General features: G+C 40.9%; 1 protein-coding gene across 5 annotated transcripts in view; it reads left to right on the plus strand.

The window, feature by feature from the left end:
* The first annotated feature begins 944 nt into the window (after positions 1-944).
* Positions 945-22,502, plus strand: part of LOC124114849 (mucin-5AC-like) — a 28,924-nt gene continuing 7,366 nt past the window's right edge. Inside the window, exons 1-3 of one of the 5 annotated variants that reach the window (XM_048382556.1) lie at positions 5,818-5,912; positions 10,448-10,527; positions 18,686-20,472. In XM_048382556.1, coding sequence (XP_048238513.1) covers positions 18,686-20,472 — 1,787 coding nt within the window. In that variant the 5' untranslated portion in view covers positions 5,818-5,912; positions 10,448-10,527. Of the gene's footprint in view, positions 1,047-5,817; positions 5,913-10,447; positions 10,528-10,823; positions 10,994-18,685; positions 20,473-22,502 lie in introns of those variants that run through there. The other 4 variants (XM_046475642.2, XM_048382558.1, XM_048382555.1 and 1 more) reach the window with 4 other exon arrangements.

The raw sequence follows: 22,502 nt of genomic DNA on the forward strand, positions 1-22,502 counted from the left end.
ATGACCTTTCGAAGCGAGGTCAGCATATGTGCCATGTTATTCCTAAATCTTGTCAGGCACTTTAGTGTCAAAAGGGACAGAAATATAAATGATTTCATTGGATTTATCAAAAAGGACAAGATCAGGTTTGTTGGCCTGGATAGGTCCGAGGCTAAATACGGGCCTATTCCAAAGAATTTTGTTTTTCATTTTCATTTACATTAATCATTGTCTATCCATCAAGAAAAATGCCTCAAGGGTAAACTTCTCACATAATCTCAATACTGTGACACGAATGGCAGTCAAAATGAAGATTCAAGAATTCTGTGATCAGCGATCTGTGATCTGTGATGGAAGCACGATGTCACTATGTGCAATCCGAGAGATTGTAGCCACTACAGAGGTCCGACGTTCATGTTGGAGTCAATTTTAACCCTAATCTTGTCTTACTAGAAAGTCAACATTTCGTATTCTATTTTTATTTAGAAGCGAAACCTCATCCTTGCATTTCATTAAATATATAAGCGATATTAACCCTTTCCAGATTTACACATCAACCGCCACAGTACGAATGGTGTTATCCGAAACCCCTCTCACGAATGATAACATTGTGGATGGAATAAGGTAATAACTCTTCATATTTCTCAACCTAATCCCTTAATCCCTTAATCCCGACTTGTTGTTCTGGGCGATTGTCATGGAAACTTAAGGATCCGGCTTAACGAGTTCCTTAATGACACTTTAGTTTGATTGACAGCACTATCCCGCGGAAATTCCTCATTTTCCGCCAAGAAACAGTTTTTACACGCAACGTCCTGCTGTTGTTGACGACCCTGTCGCAGTAGACGACCACGTCGTGATGTATTCAACACAGGCACCACCCAGGACCAGCCTGGGGCCAACATAAATCAAGAAGCCGTCACTGCTTCCCCCTCCTCCCTCCCCCACGCGACATTAACACTCAGTCTTGTTCAACAATGGCGAGGAGTAGAGCACTTTCCTCACACACACCTGAACTGAACCTGTTAGGATTTATGTAACACAAGACGGATTTCTCAGCTGAAGAGGTAAGCCTACTATCCCTAATGTGGTGAGGTATTACCTGTTTTACTATATTAAGCTGATAATGTACACCATTCAATCTGTAACTGCACACTAACATTATCACTAACGTAACGGGGCAAGTTATCCAAACTAATTATGATTTCAACTGAATTTAAAGATACACCATCAATGTATATTCACAGATATTGTTTATTCTGTCTATACCAACATACATTTGTTGTATCTTTTGGGCTGTGACATTTTTAAACATATAATGTGTGGATGTTAATATAACATATACAGTATATCTACAATGCCAACGATTACGACCTGAGTGTAATAAATGTTCACATGGGTGTGGATGAGACGTGAGGCTTTTACAAAGGTGGATACTATGCTCGTGGGTTCCTATATAAAAGTAGAGATGTCATTTTTCTCCAGATGAAAGTAATGCCTTTTATACAAATTATTTACTTGACATGTACCATGAGATTGAATTAAAAATTTACGTTACGAATGACACATACGTGTACATTCTCACACAAGAAGCTTATAAATAGATAATTCATACAGAAAAGGATTTATGTGTGGTGTATCATCGACATGTGATAAGCTGCGTGGTTGTCGTCGGTACATACATCTCAATATATCAGACGCAGTCGTTTGAAGATTGAACCATCGTCAGAGTGATTATCATCATTGACATATAGCCTGTCACCCGTAGGCACTGAAAAACTAAATAAAACGTTTAATCATTCTGTTTCTGCTCTAGACCTACTTAGAGAGTGGGGAAATATGATTATAGATTATAAAACACGATCATGCCTAGCAACACGTCATTTTCCAATATCGATAAAATAGGGTAGTGTAGTTCCGGTTACTGGTAAAACTGGAACGGATTCTTCCAAAACGTTTGATCATATCTGCAAACGCATAATACATCTACGGGTTCTGTCTTCAGCAATCCGTGCTTGTCGTTAGAGGCGACTAAAGAGATTGAATGGTATTCTAAGTATCGCTGACTTGGTTGAAGCATTTCATCGTATTCCAATTGTGTGGATCGATGCTCATGATGTCAATCACTGGATTGTCTGGTCCAAACTGGATTATTTACAGACCGCCGTCATATAGCTGATATATTGCTAAACACCAAACAAACAAAAAGGTTTTGTTGAAAGTAAAAGACACAATTGTCAAAAAGCGAAGTAATCCTAACTGTCGTGTAAACAAGTAAAGCGATAAGGTAGTCGTGGATGCACCAAACTGTCAATAAGCTGTCAACTATAGAGTGGGAGATATATCCGTCAAGTTCATCCAGTCAGATGCGAGTAAACAACTTGTCAAGGAATAACCTGTGTGACCTTACTTGTGACATGAGTCGAGCGTTTGTGATTGGAGACAGACAGTCCATGTAAAATGGCCGGCATGATACAATAGAGCCTTAAATTAAATTCTATTCACCTTTCGAAATAAGTCCATGGGATTTCTTACAGTGTTATATATTTACACCTTGGGTCTCAGGTATGGTTGCAGTGTCATCATAAACATACAATATGTGTCAGGTCTTCTTGCAGTGTAATGAACATACAACGTGTCCCAGGTATTCTTGAACTATAATGAACATACAGTCGGTGTCAGGTATTCTTGCAGTGTAGTGAACATACACTGTGTCCCAGGTATTCTTGCAGTGTAGTGAACATACAATGTGTCCCAGGTATTCTTGCAGTGTAGTGAACATACAATGTGTCCCAGGTATTCTTGTAGTGTAGTGAACATACAATGTGTCCCAGGTCTTGTTGTAGCGTAGTGAACATACACTGTGTCCCAGGTATTCTTGCAGTGTAGTGAACATACAATGTGTCCCAGATATTCTTGCAGTGTAGTGAACATACAATGTGTCCCAGGTATTCTTGCAGTGTAGTGAACATACAACGTGTCCCAGGTAATCTTGAGCATGTGTTTATGAATCACTATCAAATAGCGATGATGCCAGGTGTTCGCGAAAAGGTGGGCATATCCTGCCCCGCCGGTGGCACCAGTCGCAAACACGTGCACAAAAACACGGGAACATAAGCAGCGGAATAAAGTAGCTGGAACGTAGGAGAGAGAGAGGCTTCACACAAGATACTGAAGCCATTTCCGAGTGCTCTGGGAGCGTTCAGAAGCTTTGTATTTCATCATCTGGGGTGTTTTTGTGTGTAAAATTAACCCCAGATCTGTTTGATTGCTTTTTATTAATTCATGTAAAATGCAGTGAAATTATCTTGATTGAATTTCAAAACACGTTTCAAATAAAATTGCCATTGCCTCGTTTTCTTTAATGTAAACCTTTCGCTGTCCAGAGTTGCGTCTCTTGGGCACGCCAGAAAGCTATGATTGTGGGTTCGAATCCCGGTTTGTTCTGATTATGTTTCTAGGTTTGTTAGCACCATACCCGTGCTCGTGGGTTTCACTGAAGAGGTAATCGTCTAAGACCTGCATCACTTCGGGCTTTCCTCCCACATTAAGCTGACACGCCATGATATAACTAGAATACTGTTAAAAACTCACTCACTCACCAATGTATACCTTTGTCAGCAGTAGCTTTGACGGTTATTGTTCTGGTTGTTATCGTCCGGGTTGGAATTATCTAGATGGTAATAATGCCAGTGGTTATTGTCCGGGTGGTAATTTTTCGTGTTATCCAGTTGAGATTTATCAGGTAGTAAATGACCGGTGGTAAATGGATTGTTTCACCACGATAACAATTCGCGTTCAACATAGCAGTAAACATGACATGAAAACATCTTACGCCTTTCAATATGGTTATCATATTACAGTAACTATCCTGCTGTGGTAGAATCCTGCGTCCCTATTACTAATACCATGAGATCGTTTTAGAAACGTGATTTGTACTTGCACATTGTGAAAAGAAAATTTTCCGTATAGGATTTATTCGAACAGTTCAAATGTATGGAGAAAAACGTCAATAGAAATCAACGGTCATGCCAGTCAATTATAAAAAATAGCAGATCGACGACGTGGTACCATGAGCAATTTGAAATGTTTGAACAGACCTGGAACCCCACTTCCGCCAGGGCTGAATTCGGCGGAAATCAGGTGTAATGCTGCTCCTGGTGTATTTAACTAAGTGCACAAAATCTGTGTCAGGCACCGTAAAAACTAGGCCGTGGGAAATAATAGTGTTAGAACTGTATGCGTGTCTATTCTTCTCCTAAATATTACAGTAAATTGAAGCCTGTAAAATGGGTTTACGGTTTTTCATATATATCAGAGGTGATCGGACCTAACAGTTGAGGCTGGTGTAAATTACGTACCCAAGGAGGGTAATGATGTGAGATAATACCAATTGTGGCTGTTTGTTTGTTTGTTGTTTAACGACACAGTCAACAATATTCCAGCTATATGACGGCGAGTGGTAGTAGTAGTAGTAGTAGTAGTAGTAGTAGTAGTAGTAGTAGTAGAAGTAGTGGTAGTAGTAGTAGTTGTAGTAGTAGTAGTAGTAGTAGTAGTTGTAGTAGTTTGTTTGTTTGTTGTTTAACTACACAGTCAACAATATTCCAGCTATAACACGGCGAGTGGTAGTAGTAGTAGTAGTTGTAGTAGTAGTAGTAGTAGTAGTAGTAGTAGTAGTAGTAGTTGTAGTAGTTGTAGTAGTAGTTGTAGTAGTAGTAGTAGTAGTAGTAGTTGTAGTAGTATGTTTGTTTGTTGTTTAACGCCTCACTCAGGAATAAACCAGCTATATGGCGGCGGTGTGTAAAATATCGAGTCAAATTGGGAGGTACCAAACCTAAGGCACCGAGAACGATGGGGAGTCGGACAACTTGGTACTTGGGATGCATGGATGACCTTTCGAAGCGAGGTCAGCATATGTGCCATGTTTTTCCTAAATATTGTCAGGCACATTAGTGTCAAAAGGGACAGAAATATAAATGATTTCATTGGATTTATCAAAAAGAACAAGATCAGCTTTGTTGGCCTGGATAGTTCCAAGGCTAAATACGGGCCTATTCCAAAGAATTTTGTTTTTCATTTTCATTTACATTAATCATTGTCTATCCATCAAGATGAATGCCTCATGAGTAAACTTCTCACATAATCTCAATACTGTGACACGAATGGCAGTCAAAATGAAGATTCAAGAATTCTGTGATCAGCGATCTGTGATCTGTGATAGAAGCACGATGTCACTATGTGCAATCCGAGAGATTGTAGCCACTAAGAGGACCGACGTTCATGTTGGAGTTAATTTTAACCCTAATCTTGTCTTACTAGAAAGTCAACATTTCGTATTCTTTTTTTATTTAGAAGCGAATCCTCATCCTTGCATTTCATTAAATATATAAGCGACATTAACCCTTTCCAGATTTACACATCAACCGCCACAGTACGAATGGTGTTATCCGAAACCCCTCTCACGAATGATAACATTGTGGATGGAATAAAATAATAACTCTTCATATTTCTCAACATAATCCCTTAATCCCTTAATCCCGACTTGTTGTTCTGGGCGATCGTCATGGAAAGTTAAGGATCCGGCTTAACGAGTTCCTTAATGACACTTTAGTTTGATTGACAGCACTATCCCGCGGAAATTCCTCATTTTCCGCCAAGAAACAGTTTTTACACGCAACGTCCTGCTGTTGTTGACGACCCTGTCGCAGTAGACGACCACGTCGCGATGTATTCAACACAGACACCACCCAGGACCAGCCTGGGGCCAACATAAATCAAGAAGCCGTCACTGCTTCCCCCTCCTCCCTCCCCCACGCGACATTAACACTCAGTCTTGTTCAACAATGGCGAGGAGTAGAGCACTTTCCTCACATACACCTGAACTGAACCTAATAGGACTTATGTAACACAAGACGGATTTCTCAGCTGAAGAGGTAAGCCTACTATCCCTAATGTGGTGAGGTATTACCTGTTTTACTATATTAAGCTGATAATGTACACCATTCAATCTGTAACTGCACACTAACATTATCACTAACGTAACGGGGCAAGTTATCCAAACTAATTATGATTTCAACTGAATTTAAAGATACACCATCAATGTATATTCACAGATATTGTTTATTCTGTCTATAACAACATACGTTTGTTGTATCTTTTGGGCTGTGACATTTTTAAACATATAATGTGTGGATGTTAATATAACATATACAGTATATCTACAATGCCAACGATTACGACCTGAGTGTAATACATGTTCACATGGGTGTGGATGAGACGTGAGGCTTTTACAAAGGTGGATACTATGCTCGTGGGTTCCTATATAAAAGTAGAGATGTCATTTTTCTCCAGATGAAAGTAATGCCTTTTATACAAATTACTAATTTGACATGTACCATGAGATTGAATTTACAATTTACGTTACGAATGACACATACGTGTACATTCTCACACAAGAAGCTTATAAATAGATAATTCATACAGAAAAGGATTTATGTGTGGTGTATCATCGACATGTGATAAGCTGCGTGGTTGTCGTCGGTACATACATCTCAATATATCAGACGCAGTCGTTTGAAGATTGAACCATCGTCAGAGTGATTATCATCGTTGACATATAGCCTGTCACCCGTAGGCACTGAAAAACTAAATAAAACGTTTAATCACTCTGTTTCTGCTCTAGACTTACTTAGAGAGTGGGGAAATATGATTATAGATTATAAAACACGATCATGCCTGGCAACACTGGAACACTAAAACTGGAACATGTTATAAAAGCATTGACTTTCACGGATTCTTCCAAAACGTTTGATCATATCTGCAAACGCATAATACATCTACAGGTTCTGTCTTCAGCAATCCGTGCTTGTCGTTAGAGGCGACTAAAGAGATTGAATGGTAAGTTTCGCTGACTTGGTTGAAGCATTTCATCGTATTCCAATTGCGTGGATCGATGCTCATGATGTCAATCACTGGATTGTCTGGTCCAAACTGGATTATTTACAGACCGCCGTCATATAGCTGGCATATTGCTAAACACCAAACAAACAAAAAGGTTCTGTTGAAAGTAAAAGACACAATTGTCAAAAAGCGAACTGTCGTGTAAACAAGTAAAGCGATAAGGTAGTCGTGGATGCACCAAACTGTCAATAAGCTGTCAACTATAGAGTGGGAGATATATCAGTCAAGTTCATCCAGTCAGATGCGAGTAAACAACTTGTCAAGGAATAACCTGTGTGACCTTACTTGTGACGTGAGTCGAGCGTTTGTGATTGGAGACAGACAGTCCATGTAAAATGGCCGGCATGATACAATACCGCCATGAATAAAATTCTAATCACCTTTCGAAATAAGTGCATGGGATTTCTTACAGTGTTATATAATTACACGTTGGGTCTCAGGTATGGTTGCAGTGTCATCATAAACATACAATATGTGTCAGGTCTTCTTGCAGTGTAATGAACATACAACGTGTCCCAGGTATTCTTGAACTATAATGAACATACAGTCGGTGTCAGGTATTCTTGCAGTGTAGTGAACATACACTGTGTCCCAGGTATTCTTGCAGTGTAGTGAACATACAATGTGTCCCAGGTATTCTTGCAGTGTAGTGAACATACAATGTGTCCCAGGTATTCTTGTAGTGTAGTGAACATACAATGTGTCCCAGGTCTTGTTGTAGCGTAGTGAACATACACTGTGTCCCAGGTATTCTTGCAGTGTAGTGAACATACAATGTGTCCCAGATATTCTTGCAGTGTAGTGAACATACAATGTGTCCCAGGTATTCTTGCAGTGTAGTGAACATACAACGTGTCCCAGGTAATCTTGAGCATGTGTTTATGAATCACTATCAAATAGCGATGATGCCAGGTGTTCGCGAAAAGGTGGGCGTATCCTGCCCCGCCGGTGGCACCAGTCGCAAACACGTGCACAAAAACACGGGAACATAAGCAGCGGAACAAAGTAGCTGGAACGTAGGAGAGAGAGAGGCTTCACACAAGATACTGAAGCCATTTCCGAGTGCTCTGGGAGCGTTCAGAAGCTTTGTATTTCATCATCTGGGGTGTTTTTGTGTGTAAAATTAACCCCAGATCTGTTTGATTGCTTTTTATTAATTCATGTAAAATGCAGTGAAATTATCTTGATTGAATTTCAAAACACGTTTCAAATAAAATTGCCATTGCCTCGTTTTCTTTAATGTAAACCTTTCGCTGTCCAGAGTTGCGTCTCTTGGGCACGCCAGAAAGCTATGATTGTGGGTTCGAATCCCGGTTTGTTCTGATTATGTTTCTAGGTTTGTTAGCACCATACCCGTGCTCGTGGGTTTCACTGAAGAGGTAATCGTCTAAGACCTGCATCACTTCGGGCTTTCCTCCCACATTAAGCTGACACGCCATGATATAACTAGAATACTGTTAAAAACTCACTCACTCACTAATGTATACCTTTGTCAGCAGTAGCTTTGACGGTTATTGTTCTGGTTGTTATCGTCCGGGTTGGAATTATCTAGATGGTAATAATGCCTGTGGTTATTGTCCGGGTGGTAATTTTTCGTGTTATCCAGTTGAGATTTATCAGGTAGTAAATGACCGGTGGTAAATGGATTGTTTCACCACGATAACAATTCGCGTTCAACATAGCAGTAAACATGACATGAAAACATCTTACGCCTTTCAATATGGTTATCATATTACAGTAACTATCCTGCTGTGGTAGAATCCTGCGTCCCTATTACTAATACCATGAGATCGTTTTAGAAACGTGATTTGTACTTGCACATTGTGAAAAGAAAATTTTCCGTATAGGATTTATTCGAACAGTTCAAATGTATGGAGAAAAACGTCAATAGAAATCAACGGTCATGCCAGTCAATTATAAAAAATAGCAGATCGACGACGTGGTACCATGAGCAATTTGAAATGTTTGAACAGACCTGGAACCCCACTTCCGCCAGGGCTGAATTCGGCGGAAATCAGGTGTAATGCTGCTCCTGGTGTATTTAACTAAGTGCACAAAATCTGTGTCAGGCACCGTAAAAACTAGGCCGTGGGAAATAATAGTGTTAGAACTGTATGCGTGTCTATTCTTCTCCTAAATATTACAGTAAATTGAAGCCTGTAAAATGGGTTTACGGTTTTTCATATATATCAGAGGTGATCGGACCTAACAGTTGAGGCTGGTGTAAATTACGTACCCAAGGAGGGTAATGATGTGAGATAATACCAATTGTGGCTGTTTGTTTGTTTGTTGTTTAACGACACAGTCAACAATATTCCAGCTATATGACGGCGAGTGGTAGTAGTAGTGGTAGTAGTAGTAGTAGTAGTAGTAGTAGTTTGTTTGTTGTTTAACGACACAGTCAACAATATTCCAGCTATATGACGGCGAGTGGTAGTAGTAGTAGTAGTAGTAGTAGTAGCAGTAGTAGTAGTAGTAGTAGTAGTAGTAGTAGTAGTAGTAGTAGTAGTAGTAGAAGTAGTAGTAGTAGTAGTAGTTGTAGTAGTAGTAGTAGTAGTAGTAGTAGTTGTAGTAATTTTTTTTTTGTATTTTAACTACACAGTCAACAATATTCCAGCTATAACACGGCGAGTGGTAGTAGTAGTAGTAGTAGTAGTAGTAGTAGTAGTAGTAGTAGTAGTTGTAGTAGTTTGTTTGTTTGTTGTTTAACGACACAGTCAACGCTATTCCAGCTATATGACGGCGAGTGGTAGTAGTAGTAGAAGTAGTAGTAGTAGTAGTTGTAGTAGTAGTAGTAGTAGTAGTAGTAGTAGTAGTAGTAGTAGTAGTTGTAGTAGTATGTTTGTTTGTTGTTTAACATCTCACTCAGGAATAAACCAGCTATATGGCGGCGGTGTGTAAAAAATCGAGTCAAATTGGGAGGTACCAAACCTAAGGCACCGAGAACGATGGGGAGTCGGACAACTTGGTACTTGGGATGCATGGATGACCTTTCGAAGCGAGGTCAGCATATGTGCCATGTTTTTCCTAAATCTTGTCAGGCACATTAGTGTCAAAAGGGACAGAAATATAAATGATTTCATTGGATTTATCAAAAAGGACATGATCAGGTTTGTTGGCCTGGTTAGGTCCGAGGCTAAATACGGGCCTATTCCAAAGAATTTTGTTTATCATTTTCATTTACATTAATCATTGTCTATCCATCAAGAAAAATGCCTCAAGTGTAAACTTCTCACATAATCTCAAAACTGTGACACGAATGGCAGTCAAAATGAAGATTCAAGAATTCTGTGATCAGCGATCTGTGATCTGTGATGGAAGCACGATGTCACTATGTGCAATCCGAGAGATTGTAGCCACTACAGAGGTCCGACGTTCATGTTGGAGTTAATTTTAACCCTAATCTTGTCTTACTAGCAAGTCAACATTTCGTATTCTATTTTTATTTAGAAGCGACACCTCATCCTTGCATTTCATTAAATATATAAGCGATATTAACCCTTTCCAGATTTACACATCAACCGCCACAGTACGAATGGTGTTATCCGAAACCCCTCTCACGAATGATAACATTGTGGATGGAATAAGGTAATAACTCTTCATATTTCTCAACCTAATCCCTTAATCCCTTAATCCCGACTTGTTGTTCTGGGCGATCGTCATGGAAACATAAGGATCCGGCTTAACGAGTTCCTTAATGACACTTTAGTTTGATTGACAGCACTATCCCGCGGAAATTCCTCATTTTCCGCCAAGAAACAGTTTTTACAAGCAACGTCCTGCTGTTGTTGACGACCCTGTCGCAGTAGACGACCACGTCGTGATGTATTCAACACAGACACCACCCAGGACCAGCCTGAGGCCAACATAAATCAAGAAGCCGTCACTGCTTCCCCCTCCTCCCTCCCCCACGCGACATTAACACTCAGTCTTGTTCAACAATGGCGAGGAGTAGAGCACTTTCCTCACACACACCTGAACTGAACCTAATAGGACTTATGTAACACAAGACGGATTTCTCAGCTGAAGAGGTAAGCCTACTATCCCTAATGTGGTGAGGTATTACCTATTTTACTATATTAAGCTGATAATGTACACCATTCAATCTGTAACTGCACACTAACATTATCACTAACGTAACGGGGCAAGTTATCCAAACTAATTATGATTTCAACTGAATTTAAAGATACACCATCAATGTATATTCACAGATATTGTTTATTCTGTCTTTAACAACAAACATTTGTTGTATCTTTTGGGCTGTGACATTTTTAAACATATAATGTGTGGATGTTAATATAACATATACAGTATATCTACAATGCCAACGATTACGACCTGAGTGTAATAAATGTTCGCATGGGTGTGGATGAGACGTGAGGCTTTTACAAAGGTGGATACTATGCTCGTGGGTTCCTATATAAAAGTAGAGATGTCATTTTTCTCCAGATGAAAGTAATGCCTTTTATACAAATTACTAACTTGACATGTACCATGAGATTGAATTAACAATTTACGTTACGAATGACACATACGTGTACATTCTCACACAAGAAGCTTATAAATGTAATTCATACAGAAAAGGATTTATGTGTGGTGTATCATCGACATGTGATAAGCTGCGTGGTTGTCGTCGGTACATACATCTCAATATAGCAGACGCAGTCGTTTGAAGATTGAACCATCGTCAGAGTGATTATCATCGTTGACATATAGCCTGTCACCCGTAGGCACTGAAAAACTAAATAAAACGTTTAATCACTCTGTTTCTGCTCTAGACTTACTTAGAGAGTGGGGAAATATGATTATAGATTATAAAACACGATCATGCCTGGCAACACTGGAACACTAAAACTGGAACATGTTATAAAAGCATTGACTTTCACGGATTCTACCAAAACGTTTGATCATATCTGCAAACGCATAATACATCTACAGGTTCTGTCTTCAGCAATCCGTGCTTGTCGTTAGAGGCGGCTAAAGAGATTGAATGGTAAGTTTCGCTGACTTGGTTGAAGTATTTCATCGTATTCCAATTGCGTGGATCGATGCTCATGATGTCAATCACTGGATTGTCTGGTCCAAACTAGATTATTTACAGACCGCCGTCATATAGCTGGAATATTGCTAAACACCAAACAAACAAAAATGTTCTGTTGAAAGTAAAAGACACAATTGTCAAAAAGCGAAGTAATCCTAACTGTCGTGTAAACAAGTAAAGCGATAAGGTAGTCGTGGATGCACCAAACTGTCAATAAGCTGTCAACTATAGAGTGGGAGATATATCCGTCAAGTTCATCCAGTCAGATGCGAGTAAACAACTTGTCAAGGAATAACCTGTGTGATCTTACTTGTGACGTGAGTCGAGCGTTTGTGATTGGAGACAGACAGTCCATGTAAAATGGCCGGCATGATACAATACCGCCATGAATAAAATTCTAATCACCTTTCGAAATAAGTGCATGGGATTTCTTACAGTGTTATATATTTACACGTTGGGTCTCAGGTATAGTTGCAGTGTCATCATAAACATACAATATGTGTCAGGTCTTCTTGAAGTGTAATGAACATACACTGTGTCCCAGGTATTCTTGAAGTATCATGAACATACACTGTGTCCCAGGTATTCTTGCAGTGTAGTGAACATACAACGTGTCCCAGGTATTCTTGAAGTATAATGAACATACAGTATGTGTCAGGTATTCTTGTAGTCTAGTGAACATACACTGTGTCCCGGGTATTCTTGTAGTGTAGTGAACATACAACGTGTCCCAGGTATTCTTGAAGTATAATGAACATACAGTATGTGTCAGGTATTCTTGTAGTGTAGTGAACATACACTGTGTCCCGGGTATTCTTGTAGTGTAGTGAACATACACTGTGTCCCAGGTATCCTTGCAGTGTAGTGAACATACAATGTGTCCCAGGTATTCTTGCAGTGTAGTGAACACACAACGTGTCCCAGATATTCTTGCAGTGTAGTGAACATACAGTGTGTCCCAGGTATTCTTGTAGTGTAGTGAACATACAACATGTCCCAGGTATTCTTGCAGTGTAGTGAACATACAACATGTCCCAGGTATTCTTGCAGTGTAGTGAACATACAACATGTCCCAGGTATTCTTGCAGTGTAGTGAACATACAACATGTCCCAGGTATTCTTGCAGTGTAGTGAACATACAACATGTCCCAGGTATTCTTGTAGTGCAGTGAACATACAACATGTCCTAGGTATTCTTGTAGTGTAGTGAACATACAACATGTCCCAGGTATTCTTGCAGTGTAGTGAACATACAACATGTCCCAGGTATTCTTGTAGTGCAGTGAACATACAACATGTCCCAGGTATTCTTGCAGTGTAGTGAACATACAACATGTCCCAGGTATTCTTGTAGTGCAGTGAACATACACTGTGTCCCGGGTAATCTTGCAGTGTAGTGAACATACAACATGTCCTAGGTATTCTTGTAATGTAGTGAACATACAACATGTCCCAGGTATTCTTGTAGTGTAGTGAACATACACTGTGTCCCGGGTAATCTTGCAGTGTAGTGAACATACAACATGTCCTAGGTATTCTTGTAGTGCAGTGAACATACAACATGTCCCAGGTATTCTTGTAGTGTAGTGAACATACAACATGCCCCAGGTATTCTTGTAGTGTAGTGAACATACAATGTGTCCCAGGTAATCTTGTAGTGCAGTGAACATACAACATGTCCCAGGTATTCTTGTAGTGTAGTGAACATACAACGTGTCCCAGGTATTCTTGCAGTGCAGTGAACATACAACATGTCCCAGGTATTCTTGTAGTGTAGTGAACATACACTGTGTCCCGGGTATTCTTGTAGTGCAGTGAACATACAACATGTCCCAGGTATTCTTGTAGTGTAGTGAACATACAACATGCCCCAGGTATTCTTGTAGTGTAGTGAACATACAATGTGTCCCAGGTAATCTTGTAGTGCAGTGAACATACAACATGTCCCAGGTATTCTTGTAGTGTAGTGAACATACAACGTGTCCCAGGTATTCTTGCAGTGTAGTGAACATACAACATGTCCCAGGTATTCTTGTAGTGTAGTGAACATACAACATGTCCCAGGTATTCTTGTAGTGTAGTGAACATACAACGTGTCCCAGGTATTCCTGCAGTGTAGTGAACATACAACATGTCCCAGGTATTCTTGTAATGTAGTGAACATACTCTGTGTCCCAGGTATTCTTGTAGTGTAGTGAACATACACTGTGTCCCAGGTATTATTGCAGTGTAACGAACATACAATGTGTGTCTCAGGTAATCTTGCAGTGCAGTCACAGGTATTCACGCAGAACACATTAACCTGTATAATTTCAGAAATGCCATATGCCTCAGGGAAACAGCCATGAATTACATCATACATAATGTTTCCCAGGTTTCCATGTAGTGTATTGTGCATGCCTTGTATTAACCCACGTATTCAAACAGTGTAATTGACACACATTGCTATGTCCAAGGTATATGTGTGCACACTCTTCTGCCCTACCCACCAACACAGACGTATTAGAGAGTTGTCTCTGTAATACATTGCTATTCCCTTGTGTGATCCCATTGTGCTTTTGTTGTCAACCTCATCAATGTGAAATCTATACCTCGAAGCTCTGATGCCACCTCCATAGAAGGTCGTGTCAGAAACCTGGGCGGATGCTAACATTCCGATTAAAGAAGCATGTGGTTTCTTGAGCCAGTCATATGTCAGCTTTCTTAAACGCTTCATTTCCTTCCCACCTCGATTCGTAAATTTTGATTTTTGCAAAAGAACATGCATATTTATCCTGCATATATAAAATACGCACACCAATAATACGGCGCGGTTTTATCTTTTGCAATCGGAACTTATCGATTGTGTTCGTTTTCGAGATACAAAAAATTAATGTGCTTATCTGTATGCTTCGTTAACGTGTACCAAGAATTTAGAAGCAACGATGGGCTGAGTAGAAGTCACCTACAAAGATGTCCTCAGGTATTCATACAGAGAGGTATCGAATTGCAGTAAATGGTCTGATTTTAATTAGATTGCTTTTGTTGTTAACCTAGAAATGATGAATCGAAAGAGAGACAGACAATGTTGGTGTAACGTTTAAGCAGGAACGTGTCATGTTGTCACAATTAAGATGGACTTGGTTTATACAACATGGAGAAGGAACGCGTAAAGAACCTTGAGATGTTGAAAGTTAGATTTGGACGGCAAGACAAGAAGTTAAAGATCGTCAGAGACACGGTTGAAAGATTAACGCGTCAATCGTGTTATTAACACAAATATTGCTCTCAGAAATAGACAATGAGGAATGTAATTACAACTTGACATTTGTCTCTGTGGAACGTTACAAAACATAGCTATAGTCGAGCGATTAAACGTGTCATTGTACATATATTCATATCAATACGCATGTAATTATATTACCGTGCTAGAACAGATTGTTCTGCCTAGCCTAACTACATTCTGAACGTTGTGATCTATTCTGCTCAAAACCAAACTTAATAGAATCACGTTGACATGATTCGATTTAAACCAGGTATAGTCGATGTTGGAAATGGTATTGGTAGTAGGTTGTCATTATACTGACATGCGGATTCAAGCATTTTGAGATATATTGATTAGTCTGTTAAAACGTCCGTGTTGACCTTTAAAGGTCCTCATTTATGCAAATACAGTTTCCTGTAGATGATTTGACAGTGAAACAGAAACACTCCTGTGGAATATATTATTATGAAAACTTGATAATATCCCGGTTCAGTGGCTCATAACGGGGTTCCGGGGGACTAATGTCTAGTGTACGTGTAGAAATATCTCCATCAATACCGACTGTTTCAGGAGACTTATGTCTAGTGTCCGTGTAGAAATAGCCTCCTTCAATACAGACTATTTCAGATTATTTATGTCTCGTGTACGTGTAGGGGAACGGGTGGCCCAGTCGTCTAAGGCGCCGCAATTCCTCCCTTGGGCACGCCAGAAACCTACGATTAAGATTTTAAATCTCAGATTCGTCCTCAGGATGTTTCTGGGTTTGTCAGCACCATACCCGTGCTCGTGGATTTCACCGAAGTGGTAAACATCTGCGATCTGCATCACTTCGGGCTTTCCTCCCACATTAAGCTGACACGCCGCGATATAACTGGTATACTGTTCAAAGTGGCGTTAAATCCAACCCACTCACTCTAAATTGTACGTTTTGGAATATCCTGCTTCAATACCGACTATTCCGAGTGACTTAATTCTAGTTTTAGTGTATGAATCCCATGCTTCAATACCAACTGTTCCGGGTGACTTAATTCTAGTTTTATTGTATGAATCCCATGCTTCAAATCCGACCATTCAAGGTGACTTAATTCTAGTTTTAGTGTAAACATACTATGCTTCAATACCGACTATTCCAGCTGACTTAATTCTAGTTTTAGTGTAAAAATACTATGCTTCAATACCGACTATTCCAGCTGACTTAATTCTAGTTTTAGTGTATAAATACTATGCTTCAATGCCGACTATTCCAGCTGACTTAATTCTAGTTTTAGTGTAAAAATACCATGCTTCAATACCGACTATTCCAAGTGACATTATTCTAGTTTCAGCGTGTGAATACCATGCTTCAATACCGACTATTCCAGATGACCTAGTTCTAGTTTTAGTGTATGAATACCATGCTTCAATACCGACTATTCATAGTGACTTAGTTTTAGTTTTAGTGTATAAATTCCATGCTTCAATACCGACTATTCATGGTGACTTAATTCTAGTTTTAGTGTATGAATACCATGCTTATATACCGACTATTCCAGGTGGCCTAATTCTAGTTTTAGTGTCTGAATACCATGCTTCAATACTGACTATTCCAGGTGACTTAATTCTAGTTTTAGTGTATGAATACCATGCTTCAATACCAACTATTCCAGGTGGCTTAATTCTAGTTTTAGTGTATGAATACCATGCTTCAATACCGACTATTCCGGGCGACTTAATTTTAGTTTTAGTGTATGAATACCATGCTTCGATATCGACTATTCATGGTGACCTAATTCTAGTTTCAGTATATGAATACCATGCTTCGATATCGACTATTCATGGTGACCTAATTCTAGGTTCAGTATATGAATACCATGCTTCAATACCGACTATTCCGGGCGACTTAATTTTAGTTTTAGTGTATGAATACCATGCTTCGATATCGACTATTCATGGTGACCTAATTCTAGTTTCAGTATATGAATAACATGCTTCAATACCGACTATTCCATGCGGCTTATGCCTAATGCCCAGGTAACAAGTGACTCGTGCCCCTGAAGATATGCTTCTTCCCAACGTCAGAACGTTCCTAAGTAACCTAGCTCTACATTGAAAACACAGTATGTTTACCTCCTTTCTACCATGACTAATTAAAACGAGAACTCTATTGAGTGAAGCGGCATGGGTTGAGTCCAGTGTTTTGAGTGGGTTGTGATGTGAATTACGTTTTCACCGACAACACCCTTAAAACAAAATATGGCGCTGTATATGCTCAAACAGTTTGTTTACACCGTAATACTTCACTCGAACATATGACAGGCATTGCAAGCATATAAGCATGGATTGGACCGCAACTTTGCATTTTGTGACCTATAATTGTAGATATAATTATATAAATATGCCTACCGACAAGACTGAAAAAAGTACTATTTTGTGAATATTAGCTTCCGCGGTGATGCGGCCGTCCAACAATCTATTTCAATCATAGTGGGTTTATTGTGATTTAATAGCCACTGATTGACCAATCAGAATCGAGTTATTTCCCAACTCATAAAAGAATACCGATTAAACCCACGGTGCCAATCATGCCGTAGATAGTAGAAGCACCATGGACTGTTAATAAACATTAAATTCAATCCTCAGTGTCTCTATGTCGGTATTAGGAAACAATTCACATGTTCTGTCTCTTTCTAGGTAAACAATTAACTTGCCTTTACATGTGTTTGTGACGGTTTCACTGGTGGGGCAAGATACGCACACCTTTTCGCGAATTCCTGGTATCATTACTATTTGATAGTGATTCATAAACTCATGTTCGTGATCGTACAATCGTACAATCGATTCTGCTTTTTGCAGAGGTTTCTATTGAATATGGAAAGGGTTTTGTGGCTTTATTTATTTCATTAGGCATTTGTGTAAAATGCGACAGGAATGTTCAAACTTTCTAGCGTTTAAGCGAGAATAAAAACATACTCTGGTTGAAGTACCGGGGAACCAATAATAGTATTTCACGCGCTTGGAACTTGGGTCATTATTTGTGTTGTTTTTTTTTTCCCATGTGTGATTGTTGGGATCGACAGTGCTAATCTAAATCTAAAGCTTTCAAGTTCCTCATTTTTACGATCGGAGGATCTGTAAACCGAGTGACACAATTTATGCTGCTGTGTGAACTTTTACGGAAGACCCCAGTGAACGAATGGCGCGTGTGTTCGTCATAAATGAGTGATAGGCTAGGATGGTAACATAATACCGCAGGGTGGTAAAGAGTGCATGGGGTTACAAATTAAAATGGTTTGGGGAAGTACGTTTTAGATTTTCATTACCTTCTCTGTAGTAATGTCTGACATACACATATGATCACACACACGCTCTTTGTAAAGAAAGAGTGTGAAAATTAGGATAATATATACAAAAGTCTTTAAATTGATAGTGCTAATTTTGCCACAAATAAAACCTTGCCTATAATTTCATTTTGTTCTTGACAGATGACGCGCCTATCCCTAGTGCACCTGCTGACCTTTGCGTTGATTCACGTGACCTCACCGAGGACTGTCCCATCATCCTTCACGGTAGACGAGGACGACCTACTTGGGAAACTTACACCAAGACGAGCGCCCGTTATCTACCCACCCCTTCCGTTTAACCCCAGACATATTCAGCCTGATGAAATGACGATTCAACCGACAGTTATCTCCCCTTCTCCGTCTTCACTCTTCATGTATACCTCTCAGCAGAGTCAGATATATTTCCCCAATACGGTGAGAACTATATTTATATATACATCATCGTCATCATCTATGATGTCTTCGTTACAACCATCATCATCAGCCACAGATGTAGGTCCCCTAGAAACACCATCAGTGTCGACATCAGTTTCAGCCACATCATCCAGCATCAATCACAACGTGATAAGATGTCCTACACCCATTGTGGCACAGCTGGAAACGTGGTCTAGCACCGCCACAACCTCTGAGACACGGTTAACAATAACTCCTACAAAGACAATACACCGCACAGTCAGGACAGCATCCCAGGTAGAACCTGAACCCCATCCTCACCCAACGTCAGCCACATCATCAGCTAGTCTTCCAGGACAATCGACCACCTCGTCCATCTCACAGTCCGCAACCACAATGATGGCTGACAGTCTCCCCCGAACACCACAACCGTCAAGGAGTGTCACAGAAACGTCCACAGGGTCACCACAGCCTGGTATACAAGGTTCCAAGACGATTCTTGCTTCAGCACCAATGCTATCACATCTTTCACAAAGCACCAGAATGAACACGAACGTTGTGTCCATATTTCCAACAGCAACACATACGATACAAGCGGGGACAACCAGTGAGGATTCAGAGTGTGGGTCGACCTATCTCCCAGGGGACACTCGTCGCACTTTTGAACCCTACTTCAGGCCATCGGTTTCTCTTTTTCCGAGTAACCTGCACACAGAGAGCTTTGACCTGGATGGGGAATACCTCTCTGTCAAGACTCTTAATTTTCAATCTGACTCACTTACAGCACCAACCGTCTTCAGTTCGACGTCCGGCACTCTGGATCAAAGCTCATTGCTCCCTACCCCTGACTACATAGTTGTGAGTAGGTCTTATGGACACCGGTTTGATTCAAGCAGAGCACCAGAAATGACACAAAGCTTTGATGTTGCAGCGGATCGGAACCATGGTTTGCACATCAGCAGGAAGACAGATGTAAGTCGCCTTCCTCAAGTTCCTGAACCACTGCTGGGCTTAAACGCCGCCTTGAATGAACTTTCAGGCGTCAGTCATAAAGCAGACGCAACGAGCTCAAGTAATAAGTCACTCTTGTCGATTCTTTCCAAAGCGCTGAGCTCCATGACAACCGAACCGTCACACCACACCAACAGCATACCCTTCCGAGCCAGTGACATGTTCGGTAGCTACCTAGCTCAGGGTGCTGGTGGAATTCATCCTCGTTCTCTGCCTGGTGATCTGAGTCAGACCCAGTTCACGGATATTACTAGCAACTCATTACCCCAATCTTCCAAACAGAATTTTCAACGGGATGAATTTTCTACTACAACGTCCAAACGAACGACCGAAGAAGGTCCTCTGAGACAACTGCTCGGTGGCATGGAAGCATTAGCCTCAGGGAGGACTGTAGCCACTGTGACATCAACAGAGACAACCCCATCGACAACAACAACCACTACAACTACGTCTACCACTACAACGACGACTACTACAAGCGCTAAGCCATTAATTCCTGATATCTGCCAGACGCTGTGTCGATTGTAAGTATGCCTCGACAGGTAACTCGATAACACATAGTAATAAAATGACAAGATTAGTTTTCAAACACACTTTCCAGAACATAACGTTCACACATTTGCTTGAGGGTTTGATTTTGTAGAAAAATATTTGTTCGAGTTCCTAACTAGCAGTGTTAACTTACGTGTATGTTTGAGGGGAGGTCGGGTAGCCTAGTGGTTAAAACGTTCGCTCGTCACGCCGAAGACCGGGTTCGATTCCAGACATGGGTACAATGTGTCAAGCCCATTCCTGGTGTTCCTCCCCGTGATATTGCTGGACTAGTGCTAAAAGCGGAGTAAAACCAAACTCACTCACACCTATGCTTGGAGTATGCGATCTCGGCAAGTTATGTTTGCCTTGAGAGACAACTAAACGATGTAGACGTTTATCGCTGTGAAGTTGTCGGACACGGATCATACTGAGTGAGTGAGTTGGGTTTAACGCCGCTTTCAACAGTATTCCAGTTATACCACGGCGTGTCAGCTTAATGTGGGAGGAAAGCCCCAAGTGATGCAGGTTTGGACGTTTACCACTTCGGTGAAACCCACGAGCACGGGTGTGGTGCTGAAAAACCTAGAAGCATAATCGGGGCGAACCGGGATTCGAACCCACAATCATAGGTTTCTGGCATGCCCAAGGGACGCAACTCTGCACAGCGAATCGCGGCGCCTTAGATGACTTGGCCATCCGTGCCCCTGACACGGATCATAAGCTGCGTGAATCGTGACTTTTCGGGGACACACCTCTGTGAAACGAGATGTTGCCAAAGGTGGAACTGAATTACATTAAGACCAGGTACCCCAATCGACATAATTATCCCACCCCAAGTGTAGTCCCGGGTGGATTACGGTCCCCAGCAACCCATGTGTATTATGAGAGCCAATTTAAAGGCGGGATCGTTGGTCAAACCTGTGATTTAGCTAATATGTGTGCCATCGTTCCCCCATGACGTTGCTCTTTGCTCATGCTTTTAATCATCGGTTTCTATCAAGTCGATACTCTAATATTTAAATATTGTGTCATTTAGTAAGACTGTGGCGTGAAACCATTCACTCAATCACCGAGTGTAGATTGTGGGTTAAACTCTTCATACAAAACGGGTAGTAAGGTGTCAGTGTAGCAGGGCGTGGAGTCATTCCACAGATGACATCCTTACCTTGTCAGCTTGCTGACGGGGTTTATCTCTTTGGTCATGTGGACAAGGCGTCCGACCTCGGATCAGAAGGTCCGTGGTTCGAATCCCATCACGGGACTCGGAAATGTTATGGCCGCTACATAAGTACCGCTTCAGTAATACAGGTAGTAAAGCACGACCACAATGCGTTGCATTAAAGTGCAGCTTGGGAGGCATGGGTGGCTCAGTCGTCTAAGACGCCCGTATTCGCTGTGCAGAGTTGCGTCCCCTGGGCACGCCAGAAACCTATGATTGTGGGGCCGAAGCCCGGTTCGCCCCATTATGTGTCTAAGTCTGTCTGCGCCATACCCGTGCTCGTGGGTTTCACCGAAGTGGTAAAAGTCTGAGACCTACATCTCTTCGGGCTTTCCTCCCAGATTAAGCTGACACGCCGTGATATAACAGGTTAACTGTTCAAAGCGGCGTTACAACTTCAGTCACCGACTACTCGTGAAGATCCCAGTAGGTCTTCAGCAACACATACTTGCCGTAAAAGGCGACGAACGGGATCGGAAGGTCAGGCTCGATGACTTGGTTGATGCATGTCATCGTATCCCAATTGCGTGGATCGTTGCTCATGACATCAATCACTGAATTGTCTTATCCGGACTCGATAATTTACAGACCGCGGTCATATAGCTGGAATATTGCTGAGTGCGTTGTTAAACAACAAACAAACACTGACAAAGTCACTTCTTCAGTCATACACTGTGAATAAAAACTACAACAGGTGTATATAAGTGCCGCTTCGGTAAGTACGCACGTTGCATACACAACCACAGCAGAGGTTACATAATAATTATGAATATTCAAAGCAAAACATCACTTCAAGACACT

The sequence above is a fragment of the Haliotis rufescens genome, unplaced genomic scaffold (assembly GCF_023055435.1).
Source record: "Haliotis rufescens isolate VD_foot unplaced genomic scaffold, xgHalRufe1.0.p SCAF_4, whole genome shotgun sequence".
Classification (NCBI taxonomy): domain Eukaryota; kingdom Metazoa; phylum Mollusca; class Gastropoda; order Lepetellida; family Haliotidae; genus Haliotis; species Haliotis rufescens.